At 42.8% G+C, this 18,952-nt stretch overlaps 1 protein-coding gene across 1 annotated transcript; it reads left to right on the top strand.

Annotated features, from left to right (window-relative positions):
* Window positions 1–108: 108 nt before the first annotated feature.
* Window positions 109–16,952, top strand: LOC110078543 (phosphatidylinositol transfer protein beta isoform). Its single transcript, XM_020792832.3, has 12 exons — window positions 109–285; window positions 2,576–2,606; window positions 4,087–4,232; window positions 4,310–4,401; window positions 7,100–7,107; window positions 8,137–8,211; window positions 8,899–8,982; window positions 10,790–10,867; window positions 11,538–11,648; window positions 12,400–12,522; window positions 14,023–14,104; window positions 15,876–16,952. Exons 1-11 carry the CDS (start codon window positions 266–268, stop codon window positions 14,068–14,070), a joined length of 816 nt encoding a protein of 271 aa, XP_020648491.1. The 5' UTR covers window positions 109–265; the 3' UTR covers window positions 14,071–14,104; window positions 15,876–16,952.
* Window positions 16,953–18,952: the final 2,000 nt, after the last annotated feature.

The raw sequence follows: 18,952 nt of genomic DNA on the forward strand, positions 1-18,952 counted from the left end.
GGGAATCGTTTCCAGGACTTTACAAGGCTGTCAATCAAAAGCTAGTCTTCGGGTTGTGCTCCACCCCCACCGGTGACAGACCATTCATCGCTCCGCCCGGCAGAGCCTGAGTTGAGGGCGGAAGTGGTATCGCCGGGGACAGGTCCGGCCGAGCGGAGGCTAGAGTGAGGGCGGAAGTGGCGTCAATGGCCGCGGTTTTGGGGGGAAGACGAGGAAGAGAGGGGTTCGGGGCTTCTGGCGTGCGGGGCACTGGAGGGACGGGAGGATGGTGCTGATCAAAGAATTGTGAGTACGAGAGGGGCTTGTGAATGAGAGGTTGCAGGGCGTTGGGAAGCTTAATTCAAAGATGGGGGCGTGGGGAGGGGGCTCTCCGAGGAAGGGGTGGCTGGCAGAGTCCACCACATATGGGCAGCTTCCAGCCATTGCTCTCCCCCTTGCAGTTTTCTTTAGTACCTAACGGTGAGTGCTGGGCGCTGTACATAGATGGTTTCTGTCATTTTTCGCTTCGGGGTGGAGGTAGTTTCTCTGTCACTAAGGGCAGCACTTTTCTGTTGCTTATCTAAAGGGCACAATTGGGGTGTAGGGTCGTGTGCATGGCCCATCGAGTGTATCCCGCCTGAAGCTTTTTCTCACGCCCACTCCTGACATTCAGCTGGGATCTCAGGTCCTACACGCTTTTTCCAAAAGAATGCAAGCTGGTCTCTTTTGGAAGTGCCTTGTTTGTATTGTTCACCTCTGTTCTGATGGGAGGGGGGTAGGGGTGGGTGCTTTGGAAAGGTGGTGTTCGTGTATCAAAGACCAGCAAACATTTTTTATTTCATTCTCTGAATGAATAATAAGAGGTTTCACTTTCAAATCCCAAGTCTTTCATCTTTCTTTTACTTAAAGCCCTTGCTATGGTTACAGGCCTGTTCAACTTGGTGGAGCTTATTTCTGAGTAAACAGGGGTATTTGTGGTGTAAGAATATTAATTATACCCCGGCACTGGTTTGGGGAAAGTTTGCAACAGATTTATCCTCAGGAAGCAGGCCTGGACATGTGGTGGGAGAGAATCGGAAGAGCAAGAATAAAGCATCTGGGACGGGTGTGTGGGTTTCAGTGACAGCCCAGCTTCCTTTTTCATTTGGCCCTGATAAATTAGCCACAAGTTATTCATTAAACCTGCACTCTCTGGGAGCAACACCCTGTTAGTTTAGTGGGATTTACTTTTGAGTAGACATGAAGTATGTAAATAGAGGAATTGCCAACATCCCTGTCATCATCAAATATTGTCCATGCTGCGGGCATCTTATGGACAAGGGTGGGGGAAAGCCTCCCCCCAAAGTTTCACAAGAGCCGCCCCTTCTGGCCCAGGCACAAACCATCAATGGTCGACACTAACTTGGGCTGAAGGAGCAGGAAGGAATCGAGCAACATGTAGAGATGATCACAGATTCCCCAATTCTATTTCTAACAAGCCATTTGTCTGTTAAAAATGCCACACTCTTGCCATCCGGAGCAAATCTGTGATGTGTTTTCCTTGACAAATCAACCTGAAATTCTGGAAGATACAGCAGATATGGAAACTGACATGAATTTCTTTTTACATACTACTCCACTTCTTAGCTTCAGATTGGTTTATTGTACAGTAGTTTTTAAAAATCCAAATAATTCTTCATTAACCAGTTGGTAAAGCCATGTTTGGTAATATCAAACCTTGATGCATGTGGTGTGTTGGTACAGATGCCATAGTGGTAGATATGATGATATACTAGTGTCAACTTTGCAAAGAAATCTGCACAGGTTTCTGGCCCACATATGTCTGCTCACCTGCTTATGCTAGGTCATTTGCAATACTTGCCTGAACAAAAAGGTTCTCCTGTGCTTTCAAAAAAACTTTCCAATTCAGATTTTCCTAAGAGCAACTCTTGCCACAGTGGAGCAGAGAAGTAGCTATATACCAGCTTGATTTGTGGTTTCCGGCAACTCTTCTCTCTCCCCATAAAAGGTTAACTTCCTTTATAAATAATCACAGTCAGTTTGAAGGCTGAATTTTCTTCAGTACATCTAGCTGGGGGGGGGGGGGTAGGGCATGATTTATCCATTTAATGCATTTCATTCAGATATTGGTGTGTTTTTAAGACAGATAAAGGCAATAGGAAGGCTTCATTAGAAGACAAGGTGGTGAGGACTCTGAAGCAGCCTTTTTAGGGAGGGTCTGTGCCTTAGTAAGTATTGTGAAACTTTACTGTCATGGGAAGAGATCATTTTAAGCAACAAAAAACATGAGAAATTATCCCTTGCAGGTATTTGTCTTGCTGAATCTACTATAAATCTAATCTGAATCTGGTATCAGCTTGATCTGGTAAACATAAAAGTGTAGAAAGGGATTGTCCTTAGTTCAGATAGCAGAGTAGTGCTTGATAGATGATACCAGTGGTTGCGATGTCAGTGACATACATTTTGGCATGAATGTTGTGTTTCTGTGCGCAAACTAGCACATGCTGTGGTGTGCATAGAAAAGTTTGATCCTCTGTCTAAAATTTGTTTTTCCCTTCTCTCTCTTTTTCTGCCTTGCGCTTCTCCTAAAAACCAGCCGAGTAGTGCTGCCTTGCTCTGTGGAGGAGGTAAGTAGCTTTATAAATATACTGCTATTCTGAGGTTGACTACCTTGGTAAAGAACTATGGGTAACCCTAGGCATAAATCACCAAAAAAGTGGAGGCAGTCACAGACCAGAGCTTTTTCAACCAGAACAGCAAAAAATCTTGTAGCACTTCAAAGAATAGTCCGTTTTATTTGCCATCACCTTTTGTGAACTATAACCCATGATGCATGGTTATTCTGTGGTCCATGGATGTTTTTGTCATAGCCCAATGACTTAAATATGTGGCTGCAGAGCTAGATGTTGGAAATTTGGTTCCCTCCTGTCCCTCCTGGGAGAAGAGCCAGCCTGTGTTGCCTTAGGCAACGTATGCAGCCCAAACAGTGCTTCCAGAAGAAGAGAATGGTAAACCACTTCTGAGTACTCTCTACATAGAAAAACCTAGAAATTAATATTATGTACCTTCAAGTCGATTCCAATTTGTGGTGATCCTTTACAGGGTTTTATAGGTAGAGAGCACTCAGAAGTGTTTACCTTTCTCTTCTCCTTGGGGCTAGGGTGCTTTGGGACTGTGAAGCTTGCCAGAGGCTACACAGGTTGGTTCTTCTCCTGGGAGACTCACTAGGAATCAAAGTCCCAATTGGCCTTACAGCCAGATACCTAATCCACTGAACTATCCAGCCAACAAGGGTCACTGTAAGTGAGAATTGACTTACCGTATTTTTCCATGTATGAGATGCTACTTTTTCCTAAAATCATTACACTAAAAATTGAGGGGCGTCTTTTACACGGAAGTAAGCTGAGAACACGGAGATAACAAAATGGGCCGTACCTTGCCTCTGTAAATAGGCTTCCTTCAATCATGAGGCTTAGCTTCCTACAGTCAGGAGACTTAGCTTCCTCCAACCACGAGCCTTATGGAACTGATGTCAGCTGATGCTGTCATTTGGAACACATCTCGTTGGAGGCGGATCCTGTAGGATCAGATGCAACAGGGACTCCTAATGTCTGAGTGTTCTGAGCCCAGAGGCTGAGTACTCAAAGCTATGTTTTCTTAATTTTGGGGTTAGAAAAGTGAGAGGGGGTTGTCTTATAAACGGGGGCGTCTTATAAATGGAAAAATACAGTAATGGCATATAATTATTATAGTTCTGCCAAATAAAACTCATTGATCGCTATGGTTAAGTTGTATTTTAATTGGATTTTTTTCTACCAATATAAGCCACCCTAGATTCCTATACTGGGAGAAAGACAACAAACAAGTAAAACGAAAACAAATAGTAAATTATAATAATAATAAGCCAAAAACCCCTCCCCCCCATTGTTTTTGCAACAACAGATTAATGTGGCTATAATCCAGGTACAGTAATGAATTCCCTGTCTGAAAGATAGTTTCTTCAAGCTATGTCTGAGACTTCTTTCTGTGCCTTGCCTCTTTCCCAAGGCTGGGCCCTCTTTGGAAGGACGGGTGGAGTGTTCACCCCCTCTCTCTTCTTCCTCTCAGTATCAAGTAGGGCAGTTATTCTCAGTGGCCGAAGCCAGCAAGAACAACACTGGTGGCGGTGAAGGAATTGAGGTGCTCAAAAATGAACCCTATGAACGTGAAGGGGAGCGAGGGCAGTTCACCCACAAGATTTACCATCTCCAGAGGTAAGAATTGTCTTGGATAAGGGTGTCCAAAGAGTCAGACTTTCACTGATACCATCCCTTCTTTCTTTTTCTTGCAGCAAAGTTCCTGGGTTCATTAAAATGTTTGCCCCTGAGGGGTCTCTAGTTGTCCATGAAAGAGCCTGGAATGCTTATCCCTATTGTCGAACAGGTGAGCCTGAGCAAGCGAGAGATCGAGAGTGTTGTGCCAGGGATAATAGATGTCCAGAGCGTTGGTTTTGTGTACTCTTTACTTTCAGAGAACATTTTGCACATCAGCTTGTCAGCTAAGCAAGCTTGACTTTTCTGCTCCAGAATCCCCTTCCCCTTCAAGTTATACCCTTCAAGTTGGAAATGTTCTTCTGAATACAACTCCCAAGATGTGTAGCTGGTTGCAGGATTCTGGGAGTTTTCCTCTAAAAAGGCAGCTTTCTCAGGCTCTAAGAAAGATTCACAAGATCTGTGGAGTAGGGTTTGGAGAGCATTTTACCTTCCATGCAGTATTGTCATGCAGGAATTTAATCTAGAGTCAGAGCTGGAAAAAGTTAGCTTTTTTGGACTACAAATCCCACAATCCCACAGGCACCATGGCCATTAAGGATTCTGGGAGTAAGGGTTCAAGAATGGAATGTTGACAGGTATGTTTCCTTGTAGGGACTGGTCAGACGCCGTGCTTCTTCTGAAAATTCTATTTTTCCATCTGTTTTTTTTCAAAACCTGAAAAAAAACCTGGAGTTCATATCCAATTTGGAATAAAACAGCATAAAATGTTCCCAACTTACCTCCCCTTTAAGAAGCAATAATTGCCCATTTTCAGCTAGGGAGATAATTACCAGGAGGGGGTCAAAGGCTGCTAAAATACACTTGGATTTGCATCTAGCTTGCTCTTGGTTCCCAGCTTGGATCCCCCGTTGTTCTTGGACCGCAAGTCCCAGAAGCCTTCACCCCTAGATGTGCTGGCCAGGATTTCTGGGAGTTGCAGTCTAGAAACATCTGGGGACCCATGTTTGGGAACATACCAACAGTTTCTTGGAAGAGTTGCTGAGCAGGTTTGGTATAGCTTGCTAGCAGTTCATTATTTATTTTATTTTATTTATTATTGGATTTTTATCCCGCCCTTCTAGACAAACGTTGATTTAACCTACACCTCCCACTAGTCTCAGCCTTGATCTGTGACAAGGCATTGTGTGAAATCCATCCAGATACACCTGAAAAGCCAAAGGGACCCCACCCCTGCACTGAAGATGGTGGTTTCTCCACAAACACAAGCCTTATGCTGGATTTTTCCCTCTGCTTGAGGGAGGCTACCTCATCACTGTGATCTCCTCATTGCCTGTCCCTTTAATCCTCCAGATGTCAGGAAGGGAACTTCAGCTGCAGGAAGCTGTTTGGACAGAGTTCTTGTACAACTTTGAAGCCTAGTTCTTCAGAATTTTCAGAGCCTGCCCTTACCATTAGGTAGAGTGAAGTGGCTTTCTCATACAGCAGATTCTGGCTGTCATGGAAGGGCAGTAAATTATTGGTTATTTGAGTTCTTAATACATTTATACTTTCAGGGACAGGGAAGGAAATTGCCTTCTGTGCCAAAATAACATCTAAGGTGTTTGACTAGATAGGCGGGGTATAGATAGATAGATAGACAGATAGACAGATAGACAGATAGATAGATACAGTGGGGTCTCTACTTAAGAACTTAATCCGTATTGGAAGGTGGTTCTCAAGTGGAAAAGTTCTTATGTAGAATCTGCATTTCCCATAGGAATGCATTGAAAACCATTTAATCCGTATCTGCTCTTTTCCGTCCATAGAAACTAATGGGAAGCTGCTATTCCGCCTTCTACCACTAGAGGGGGAAAATTTTTCTTTTTTTTCCCCCTTAGGTCAGGGAACAGTGTTAAAAGCACTTCTGACGAAGCTAATTTTGAAGCAATGGACTGAAAACCAATTAATCCGTTCTGGCTGTTTTTTTGTTATGTAGAGGTGCGTTTGTACTGTACGTTGAAGCATTAGTTCCCATAGGAACTAATGCAAAGCTGGTTAATACGTACTCTACCACTAGGGGGAGAATTTTTTTTAAACCTAAGATGACCTAAGGTTAAAAAAAGAGTAAGAAAGGTTTTTTTTCCTGTTCTTATCTTGGATTTTTGTTCTCAAGTAGAAGCAAAATTTAGCAAACGGAGCTGTTCTTAAGTGGAATTGTTCTTAAATAGGGACGTTCTTAAGTAGAGACCCCACTGTAGAAAGAAAGAAAGAAAGAAAGAAAGAAAGAAAGAAAAAGAAAGAAAGAAAGAAAGAAAGAAAAAGCATGCATGCATGCATGCATGCATGCAACATTTGCTGTTCCGTTCCAGGTAGCAAAACATCTTGTCCTGGCTCAGAGATTCTGAGTTGCTTTGGGAGCTTACAAATTCAGTCTCGAGTTCATAGAAAGCTGTGGAGATGGAGGCGGTCATAACACAATAGGCAGGGTGAGGCCAGAGGGATTAGCTGTCCCTCATGTGATACCAATCATTTTGTGGGTGAATTTCTGAACAAGGCTGTTATCTAACCAAGCAGTTCCCAAACATGGGAGTCCAGATGCTCTTGAACTGCAACTTTTCAAAAGCCCTAGCCAGCACCTCAAAGTCCCTAATTAGGACTTTGGAAATTATAGTCTAAGATCACCTGGGGGCCTAGGTTTGGGAATCAGTAGTCTAGCCTTTTGAATATATTGTTAGGTTGTGAAATAGTGTATGTTTCGTTGTGCCTAAAGAACTCTGTTTGCTTGGGGGGGGGAATTGTTTGAGGCTAATTAGGGAAAATGTCTTTTTTGTTCTACTTTACTAAATCCTTTTTTGTCTCTCTCTCATTTTTTCCCCCATCTACTGCAGTTATTACGGTGAGTAAACTCATGGGAAAGACAACCCCTTACCCAGAATTTCTCTGATCTTTTGATACAGCTGTGTCTTCACTTATTTACACTGAAATCTGATGTATCCACTACATGAAGTTCACGTGTCACCTGTAGGAACTTACCTTTACCCAGACCATTTTGGGTAACCTGTTGGTATAAATCATCTGTGGCAGAGCTGGCAAGTGACAAATACAAAGTTACTGTTGTGGCTTAATTGTTCGTAATTAGGTCAGGATAAGATGCATTACCAATGAAATACCATGAGTAGGAACAAGGTTAAATGTGAAATTGCTTGTTACACACACAAAAAAAATCTAATGATCTTTTTGAAATTACTTTTGGAGGAATTTTGGTATGTACATTGGGGGTTTTCCCAGAAGAAGTAACAAAGAACAAGTAAGATAATGGCTGAAATCCTGTTGGCTAAAAGATATGACACATAAGCCAGATGATGTCATCACCCAGCTTCAGAAATCTTTAATTAAATTTAAAACATCCTATCCCCCTTCAGTTTCTGAAGCTCCCTATGGATTCCTTTTGCCTTTGGGGAGACCTTTGGTAGTCCTTGGACAGCAGGAGAAACCTATACTCCTGAAAAGTTGCCAGCAATGCTCCTGCCAGTGGATTGGGACCACCAGTGGTAATATCAAAGGCCCCCATACCAAGGCTCTGAAATGTTTTCCAAGGGCAAAAGAGATCCCTGGAGAGCTTTCAAACCTGAAGCAGAGGGCAGGAAGCTTTATATTTAATTAAAGATTTCTATTGCAGGCTGATGAGGTCATCTGGCTTTTGTGGAATAAATTTATGCCGACAGGATTTCAGGCACTGAATAATACAGCAAAATTAATTTTAAAAAAAGACTCTGTAATGTTAACTGGAACAGATTACTTATTTGTAACATGCTACAGAATGAATGACTTGGCAAAATTAGCTTTCTGGGTTCCGCAGTGGCATTGAGGTTTGTGGGTCTTATCATAATTCTGGGTAATAGTTTCCCTCCTTTGTTTTGGGCAGAATGAATACATGAAGGAAGATTTCTTCATCAAAATTGAAACGTGGCACAAACCAGATTTTGGTGACCAAGACAATGTAAGTGGCCAAATGAAGTTTCCAGGTTTCGGTACTTCCTACCAAGGGAGGCAAGGCTGACATTTGCCTTGTTGTCCTTCAGTGGGTGGTCAAATACTTAGTTCTTTAGATATCAAGACACATTTTTTAACTGCTGGCTTACTAAAATATAGTTTGAAATACTATTTGTTTCTTTTTTTAAAAAAAAGTCTTAGTTGGCTTGATTTTCTGTTTTAACTAGAAACTTGCACGTCACTTTGTATTTTATTTTTAGCTATTGTGTTATTCATAGAGGAAAAGAGGGGTATAGGTTTAATAAAGGGAAATGAGAAAAGTCAGCATGGAAATGGAAAACCCTAAGTTCCCAGGCACCATCCCAAATTGAGCAAAGAGTTCAGACATACTTGTATTTTCAAAACCATAACTTTAGTTTTGCGATCATTTTATGCTGCTGGTGGTAAAAGTGAGCATATGCATTTTGTTTTAGAACAAATGTTCTAAAATGTTCTAAGCTCTGGTCATCATCTTAACACGTGTGCAGGTTAATGCACAACCGTTTATACAGTATACTGTTTTATTTGTAAAGGTGTTTAAAACAAACTAGTGGTGCAGTGAGATCAAATGCTTCATAAGAGTGAGTTGGTCTAAATTTTTTGGCCTGAATTTCATGCATTTCATACTAAATCTTACCCCTTTTTTTGTCTGCAGGTCCACGGGCTTGATGCTGAAACATGGAAAGATGTTGAGGTTGTTCACATAGACATTGGTGACCGGACGCAGGTGTCGGATGATGTAAGGGGTAGTTTTCATTCTCACTTGGCAGTCATGAGAACAATCAGCTTAACATAGAAATATTGATCTAATAGAGAACGCAGGCAGATTTTGGGAAGGGGGTTTGCTCTTGCATCTTTGAGGACATCTGGCTTGTGTGGGGTATTTATACCAATAGGATTGGTTGGGAAGAAGGCTCTCTTTGGATTTCCCAAGGATGGAGAGCACCAGATGATAACCTCCACCAAAAACTTTTTAATTCCCTTCCCTTTTGCAAATTTAAATCCATTCCAGACTGAGAGCCGTCAGAAGAATAGAACCAGACAGCAATACTCTGCTGTGTGAGGCAAGAGAACATATAGGGCCCCGTAAAGAGCTGTATGAGGCAAAGGAAGCAACTGAGGTAATTCCCTCAGTTGCTTCCTTGTACCAAAGTACCTGGATCTGAGCAGGTTTTTCCTCAAAGCCAAGTATTGCAGAAGAGGTCACCCATGTCCCAGTTAAGTTACCTATGATGTGGGAGATCTCTCCAGATACTTTTGCTGTTATGTCAGGCTTTGAGGAAGGACCTCACCTCACAGCAACAGGTTTTTGGCTTGTCAAGTGTTGCTACAGTTTCTCCCCTTCCCTTTGCTCCGAGTTATAACAGGGGAAAGAAAGATGGCCTCAGTCTGTCCAGACTTCCTGTATCTGATCTAGCATTATGTTCCCTTAGATGTTTACAGGGAACTCACAAGCAGAACATGAGGACAATAGACCTCTCCCACTGTTGTTCCTCAGGAAATACTGCTGAGGAACATACTGCCTGTGACCCTGGAAGTTGACACTGATAGTCTTATTCTCCGTGAATTGGCCTTATCCCCTTTTAAGATCACTCCAAATTGTAGCCATTGCTACATCTTGTGACAGTAAGTTCCATAGTTTTATTATGCCCTGAGTGAAGAAATTCTCCCTTTTATTTCCCTTGAATCTTCCACCATTTTATTATTATGAGAAAGAAGGAAAAAAATACTTGTTTTTCCTTTTTTGCATCACACATCATTCTGTATATATGTCAGCCTGCTCTTCGTTTTTCTAAACTAACCTCTCTCCTGTCCCTACGCACACCAGAGGAATTGCTTGCTAGCCTTAGAAAAGATATAATTTGGAGCTTGTAGCCCTTCCGTTCCTTATCCCAGAATCACAGAATTTTAGAGTTAGATGGGACTCCAAAGATCAACTAGTCCAAGCTCTTAGAGGTGTGTGGATTTGTAGTTTTGGATTGCAACTCCCAGAATCCCCGTCAGGCAGCATAGCTGAGGGGGATTCTGGGAGCTGTAACCTGAAACTACAAATCTGAACACCTCTAGTTAGGAAAACCACAACTTTTTTTCTTGCCCATTTTTAACTTGAAAAGTAAAAACTTCCCAAATAGCAGGGGATGCTTTATCTCACCTAGGGCTTCACTGATGCTGGGACATACTGTAGTTGAGAACTCCTGTTTTCATTGTTAAAACAGCTTTAGCAGTGTTTTTAAATATGCCAGTGATATTCAGGACTAGAAAATATCCCTTTGTTTTTCTGCACATTGTTACGTTTTAAACAAGGATAGCATTCGTCCCGCCACTGTGATATCAGAGCAGTTATTTTCTGCTCGAAGATATATCAGGAGACTTAGCAATTTGATTACGCTTTCCTTTTTGATTGAGGAGTATGCTTTTCCAGCTGCTTTTTTCCCCTGGCTATAAAGAGAGAGAAATCTTCATTATATGCATCCTTCTGGTTTTTCTGCCCGTCTGCTTGTTTCTTGCTCCAGCCTTCGCCATCTCTTTTGTCTCTTGTTTCACAGGATTACAAGCCAGATGAAGACCCAGCTCTTTTCAAGTCACAGAAGACAGGCAGAGGCCCTCTTGGTCCTGACTGGAAGGTATGTCTGCTCAACAAAACCTCACAAATGGAGCAGAGTCAAACCTGATCATTCTGTTTTTTGCATGCTGGACGCAAATTCTGCCCATACTCCATTGAAGTTTTATTGCTTGGTAGAACCAGCTAGACATAATGCTCCATTAAAATTACCTCCAAGCATCTAGCATCACCTCTCCACTACAACACGACAGTCGTCCTACAGTAAGGTGGCATAATACGACTTCATGTGGGAGGAATTAAGTGAATATAACAAACCCAAAAAAGGTATTCTTTTTTTTAAAAAAAAAACAAAATCATTGAAATCCCACCTGCTACAGGCTTACCACTCAAGATGCTTTGTTGTGGCTCAGTGAGTTCTTTAGAAGAAGTTTCATGTATGGGTTTTATACAAGTTTTGTGCACAGTGCATGTTAAAAAGCACTGGAGTTGGGTTAAATTGTGAGTTATAAGACTCTGGCATTCTCTGGAGATCACAGGAAAGTAAAAGCAGCAGTGAATAAAACCCATGTGAGAAATTTGGGATGATGGTGACCTTAAATCATGTCTCTTCTCACTTCCCTCAGAATCCCATCAAATGTTTTGCCTGAATGGAACTCCTGTATTTCTGCTTTGACATTTTGGCAGCAATTCTAGGATTAACGCTTCTGTTCTTTTCCCCCCTTTACTGCTAGCGAGAGCTGGCCAATAACGAAGATTGTCCCCATATGTGTGCCTACAAACTTGTGACCATCAAGTTCCGTTGGTGGGGCCTTCAGGGTCGAGTGGAAAAATTTATTCAGAAGGTGAGTCTCGCCTGGGAATCGCTCATGCTGAGCTGGGTTTGGACATGAGTCATTGGTGGTGCAATAAGAGGAGATGGGATTTGGGGTTTTAATTGGCAACTAAAGCACAAAGCATAGGGACGTGGTGGTGCTGCGGGTTAAACCACAGAAGCCTCTGTGCTGCATGGTCAGAAGACCAGCTGTCGTAAGATCGAATCCACATGACGGAGTGAGCTCCTATCGCTTTTCCCAGCTCCTGCCAACCTAGCAGTTCGACAGCATGTAAAAATGCGAGTAGATAAATAGGTACCACCATGTCTAGTCGCACTGGCCATGTGACCACGGAAACTGTCTTCAGACAAATGCTGGCTCCATGGCTTGGAAACGGGGATGAGTAGCGCCCCCTAAGAGTCAAACACGGCTGGACTAAATGTCAAGGGGAACGGCTGTTGTGGGTTTTTCGGGCTCTTTGGCCGTGTTCTGAAGGTTGTTCTCCCTAACATTTTGCCAGTCTCTGTGGCCGGCATCTTCAAAGGACAGCCCCAGAGCACAGCCTCAGAACCATTAGATCCCGGCCGTGAAAGCGTTCACGAATACATGTCAAGGGGAACCTTTACCTTTACCTAAAGCACAAGGCCTAACTTGTTCAGCAGACTTTGCTCATGGTGGCCTGGTACACCCTTCCTTCCAGAATGCAGGCTAGGATTTGGTGCTTTGGGGCATCTTATATTAATAGCATCCCATTTTTGAAGCCTTTCTTCTCCTGTTACAGCAAGAAAGACGCCTTTTTACGAACTTCCACAGGCAGCTGTTCTGTTGGTTGGATAAATGGGTGGATTTAACCATGGCTGACATCCGGAGGATGGAGGAAGAGACACAGAGGGAGCTGGATGAGGTATTCTGGGGTGGGGAGGTGGATTGAGCATGTTGGAAGGGCACACATAAGAAATAAGGTTGTTGCCTCTCTGTATGTGTGTGTACATTGAGACATCCGTGTCTTCCACACCTGCATGGCACCTTTTTGGAAATGCACTTTTCCCTGTTGCTGCATCTCAGAGAATGCCTTTGCCCATACAAGATAACTTGCAAAGATCATTTTTTTCATTTTCATTTTGTACTGAAATGCAACAGAGAAAGTTAAAGCACAACAGAGACAGTGTCAAGAATTCCAACTGACAGACTTACTGTTGTTAAAGCAAATGTGTAGATCTGCCTGAAATGTGGACAGTGTGTATTGATTGTTGTTCAAATTTGCATAGTCTATATAGAGAGACCTACTTTGAAGAAATTCAAATACCCTCTGTTTGCCCATTAGTGCCATTTGGGCATGCACACAGGCAGACCTCATCTGAGGGCAACACAGATTGTGTGCCACCATTATGAGGCACCTAAGACTGATGGCAGCAAGTTTCAGGGCTTTGTGGTGGCCTTCTGAGCTCCTGAAGATCACTGCGATGTATTGGCAAGACTGTTGAGTGGGACTTAGGAAATTCCGGGTTTTGTTTTATTGAGCTACAAAATTCATTGGATGATTCATTCTATCTCACACAGTTGATTTGATGGGATACAAAACTTGCAGTTAAAAATGGATCTTCTCACTAGGAAAAGCCACACCTGCAAGGCCACAACTCTTACCTAGTTGCAAAATTAGCCAGTGCCATTTTTGAGCCAGTTAATTCTGCCTTTCTCAACATCAGTCTGTCCTCTAGAAGTTAGGCCTGCAGATCTCATCATCCTTGTCTCCCTACCGTGGAGCTGGTGTGAATTGCAATCCCAAACATCTGGAGGTTCTCTGGTTATGGAAACTGCTTTAACAGATACACAAACTAATTTAACTAATCAGAAAGCATTTCTGATCTACTAGAAAGGTAATTCTTTGTTTAATTGACTAATGCATGGGTATAGATACACAGGGGCATAAGCATATGTAGAAAAACACAGAATTGAGGGGAATATACATATCTACAGACACTGTGTTGTTTGACTGAAGTTGGATACCATTGTGGTAGATTAGAAAAACCTCAAAATCAATTTTATCTGTTAAAGCAGCTTTCCATAACCTGGCTTTCTTTCCAGATGTTGCACTCATCATTTTTACTTCGTGAGGAATGGACTGAAACTTATAAATTTGCGTACATTACACAACAAGATTTCAGCCACTGAAATAAATCTATTAGTCTTAAAGGTGCACAATAATTGGCTTTCAGTGGGATTCTTTCATTTGTCTTTGTTTTTCAATGTTATTTTGTTTTTGTTAGACACACTAGCTTAATAGGTACCAGCTATTATTATCTTGAAGATTGAGAGGTGTATTAGTTGATTAATAGTGAGGGCAGGAGGCAGCCACTGGACTTCAAAGATACCATATGCTGAGAGGGCTGTTGTTACATTACAGATACGCCAGAAGGGCACTGTGAGAGGAATGACTGCTGGGGATGAATGAGCGCCTCCTGCTGCCTGGGCTGAGAAATGACATGGTAGGAGGAACTGGGGCAGAGAAATGGGAGCTTCACAGTAGAAACAGTCAGCAACTTAGAAGATAAGAACAATATTATGTATTCAGACCCTTTGGTTCTCTTGCTGCACTACGAGCAAGCTAACCAAGAAGATTTTAATTAACTGTGGTTTCCTGTTTTGTCCAGACCAGAAAACTATGGCTAACACATATAGCAAGTTGACGTTTTACAATTTGCTACCATGCAGTTTATCAAAAAGGTGTAAACTTTGTCTTCCCCTCAAACTTTGTCTCTATAGCTACTTTGTTTTCCGTAAATATAAACCAAAGCCACTCACAAAAGGCAAGACAAACGAATTTTACAGCACAACATCAAGCTTTATAGACAGACCTGGGCCCTGAATAGGTTTGATTTGAAATTTAATAAAGGAAACCAAAGCAAAACTTCAAGCCACATCCTGTGGGGTAACAAAATTAACAACTGCCCTTTCTCCCCCTCCCCCCAAGATGACACCTAGCGTTAATTTGAGCAGATCTATTGAAATTAATGGCATTTAACTTAGAGACAGTCCCAGCATTTCCACAAGTTACTTGATCTGGATGTCACTGGCTGAATCTCTGTCCCACTCCATTTCAGTCCTTTAGGCCAAGAAGTCTTTAAAATGGGGGTCAGAGGAACAGGATCTATAATTTAAAATAAAAGGTCAGTGCTTCAAAACCTTACTCAGTTGTTTGCCTTGCACACTGCCAAAATGTGTGTGGATGTATGTGTGTGGAGGAATGGGACTCCACACTTGAGCCCAGAGCTTGTTGCTGTTCCATTTTATGGACTACAGTCTCCGGAATCCTCCAGCCACCAGGGTTGTGTGGAAGGTGGAGTCCAAAGAAACACCTTTGCTCTGCTTTTGCCTTCATAGGCCTCCTTACTGCTACCTGAAGCCCCAGGCAGTGGCAAGGAGAAGAGAGAAATCCCTTGTGAGTTTGGCTGAATGCCACTTAGATCCATTTGGGCAAAGAATTAACTTCTCCAGTCGCAGACTACAAGTTATGTCAGCCTCAGCCAGGATTGCGTTTGGGGAGGAACATTAAGAGTTGCCATCCAGCATCGGCAAAGGGAGAGCCACACACGGCCTGCACTTGCTCTGAGGCGATTAGGAGCCATTTCTTAATGGGCTGGGTTTAGGAGGCTTGGTCGGGCTCCTCATATGCATTGAACTGGTGGCCAGAATGCCAGGCATAACTTCCCCATCTCTCGCTTCATCCAGGAACAAGGCTTCACTCCTCCTCTGCTCTCTTCCCCACATGGGGAAAGGAAAGGAGGAGGAAACTGCCCCTATCCAGTGCTTGCAGGAGCCCCTAGCGGTGCCAGCTGAAAGTCAGAAAGGGTATCCCCTTGTCTTTGATCATTGATCAGAGGATTCCCTGGGATCTCTGTTCATTGATCAGAGATGACAGGGAATCCTCTTCTAGCTGAAAGAGATGGACACAGAACGTCTACTGCCCAGATCAGGCCCAGAGATAGGAGGTCCTTCATGCCAATAAATACCACTTTGTGACTGGGAATACAGACTTCAGAGGGTCCCTGGTTACATGGAAGAGTCAGAGTTTATTCAATAAAACCAGCAGAAGACAGAAGCTTCAGCCGAGTGGTCTAGATATGCCATGGGCCCACCCAGTACACAGAGCCACCCTGTCAATGCAGTGGGGCCAAATCTTGGACAAAGGTTTGCTTGGGTCTTAGGGTTCAGTGCCACTGTTGCTTACCTCCTCTCTTTGTCTCTCTTCTCCACCAGATGTGGTTCCCGTTCTGACCCGAGACCAGACCTAACTTCGTGGGACTCCTCTTTCTCTCTCACCTGCTCTTTTATCTTCTCCTGCCACCTTGGGATGGGAAGATGGGTTCCTTTCCGTCCTGCTGGTCTAAATATATTCCAAACTGCCCCTGCTTCTCCCAGCATGGGGAATCCCATGAAACTGGCATTGATTTCTTAACTGATAATGGATTAATAGATGCTCCCACTGTATGTCAAGGGGGGTATGAAGGGCCGAGGCAAGGACCTTTCAGGGCTATAGGGGATGTCTCTTTCTCCTTTTCACCCTGCAGAGGTTGGGGTGCATGATTATTAATAACATTAATATTAATATTCCTCAGAATCATATTTTGATTGGGGTGGGGGGCTTTCTGTAGGGAGGGGGAAGGAAGATCAGAAGCGTCTCAACAAGGGATGAGGAAAAGAACATGAGCAAGATGTTTAACTTAGAGTACAGTTTTTTTACCTTTCCTGCGGAGAATTTAATTTTTTTTCTCTTTCTAAGGAGTGCAGGAAAGCTTTCTTTCTCTCTAAACACCAAATTCATATTCTGGTATTGTGAAAACTCAGGATTTCTCTCACACACCCCGCCCCGGCGCTTCTGGTGCCAAATGGTACAGTTAAAATGTGCCACTAAGCTTCTTCCAATCTATTTAGCAAAATGTCCCTTTACCTGAGTACCCCCCTTGAGAGAGGTGACACATACTGTATGTGGCTAAAACATTCAGACCCAGTTCCTTCACCCTCTTTATCTGCTTTAAAGTGTCACTGGGTTTATTCTTGAGGTTTAAAAGAAGAATAGTTTCCTTGCCCCTCCTCTCCTTATCCCCGTTTGAGGAAGAGAGCGTGTACGTGTTTCCCCATTTGGAAGTAGCACTCTAAAGCATTTCAGCCATCCATCCTCTGGGACTGAAGCAAGGGGATGTTGGGGGATTTTAAAGGCCCAGTGCTACGGTTCTAAGGATTTGAACAGTATTTTTTTTAAAAAAAGAAAACACTGAAAAATTCTCTTTTTTTAATTATTATTAAGTAAAACAATAAATAAAATTGAAGCTGAAATCTTGCATGATTTCCTGTTTAGAGATGGGGAGGGTCAGTGGCTGCTAAACTTAATTTGAACCTTTTATGCATTTCATCCATTCTGACTGCAGTGAGAGTTTTCTCCATGGTGGAAAACAGGATGTAGAGACAGGATTTTGATTCCCCCCTCTGTCTCCCAGGAGAAGTGCCAACCGGTATAGCCTTGAGCAAGCTACACAGTCCTAGAGCACCCCGGAAGAAGAAGCTAGTAAATTCCTTCTGAGAACCCTGGCAAGCGTTGCTATAAGTTGGAATCGACTTGATGGCCCATATAATTATTAAGGGGCCTTCTCAACACCTGCACATTTCTTGTTGTTTAGTCGTTAAGTCGTGTCCGACTCTTTGTGACCCCCTGGACCAGAGCACGCCATGCCCTCCTGTCTTCCACTGCCTCCCGGAGTTGGGTCAAATTCATGTTGGTAGCTTCGATGACACTGTCCAGCCATCTCGTCCTCTGTCGTCCCCTTCTCCTCTTGCCTTTACACTTACCAGATCTTACATACTTGCAAATAAAAAAACACACTAAATTGCCACTAGAGGGCTGAAGGTGCCATTTTCAAGCCCCCTCCATTTAAAAAAATAATAATGGGGGGCTGGAAAAAAAAGAATAGCCATCCAAGGATGAGCAGTATTTCGACTCCAGACCTCTGGAGTTTGCAGATCTCAGAGGTACTTGAAACGGAAGCATCAAGAACAACCATATGTACAAATCTGTTCAGCCTCCTATTATCGCACACTGTTCTGGAGCCTAGAAGCAGTACGTTAAAAAAAAATTGTTAAAAAAATTTTTTTTGGAATAACATGAGGCAATATTACAGTTGAGCATTTCACTGAGAACAAGGTGAACCTTAATTAGACTTTGGGGTTTTCAACATAAACTGCAATGTTTACTTGTTACTTTTGCAGGAGTCATTTGGTGAGATTCCTGGTTTTTGTCATTTGAAAAGGTACATCTTTAGAAGAAATTCAACATCTGTTTGTGAGAGTACCTCCTTTCACAAACGGGCAGTAAAAGACATCGCTTTGTTACAACACATGATTTTGATAGTGTATCTTGCTTTTAGTGTCTCTTGTGATTGGTTGGTGGGAGGTAAACATGAACTTAATGGGCAAGTCTGATTGCCTGGGCATGACCTCTAAAGAAATCCAGATATAGCAGGACCAGCTTAGTGAGCAGAAATGGCCTTTAATGACATTTTGACAACATGGTGTGCAGTGAGGTATACTAATGAGACTGGGCTACACTAATGGTGTAGGTACTGCAAAACTACAATTTGTGGCAGCATCTAGGAGTGGTAAATTACATTTTTTTGACTAAATGGGGTGGGGGGAGAAGAAACCTTATGGGTAGCATTAAGGGAGTCCAGGAACAGCCTGGAAAACAATCTTGGTGCTGTTGCTCAGCACTGCTAAGGGTTTTTTTTTCTGGCATATTTTAACCTTGAAAGTAAGGTTTGTTTCAGTACTCAGAAAATTAGAGGGACACTGCTCTTCATATTTATTTTGTCCTGATTTCCCAGATGACAACTACTCTCAAGCCCTCAGTGCTAATTATCAAATGTCTATAATGTAGTCACTTTGACATGTTGCTGACAACGTAATTATGCAAACAGCGCGTTGCCTTTCAGCGAGCTGGTTGCTCATTTTACCAACGGAAGGAGGGAGGACTGAGTCAGTCTTGAGCCAGCTACCTGAAATGTGTTTATTCAGAACTAAATTTGAGCTGAAACCTGGGAATATGGACTTGCATGTTCTGCCCATTGTGATTACCAGGCCACAAGCAGAACATGAGTCAGCTGTGTGATGTGTTGGCTATTAAAAGAAAAAGAAATCCAAATGCAATACAGTACTGTACTTAATTCCATCAATGGAAATATGGTGTCCCAATCAAGGGAAGTAATATTCTAGGGCTCACCTAGAATACTCTGTTCATTTCTCAGCAGCACGGCTTAAGAAGGATATCAGTAAGGTAGCACATG

Source organism: Pogona vitticeps, chromosome 6 (assembly GCF_051106095.1).
Source record: "Pogona vitticeps strain Pit_001003342236 chromosome 6, PviZW2.1, whole genome shotgun sequence".
NCBI lineage: Eukaryota > Metazoa > Chordata > Lepidosauria > Squamata > Agamidae > Pogona > Pogona vitticeps.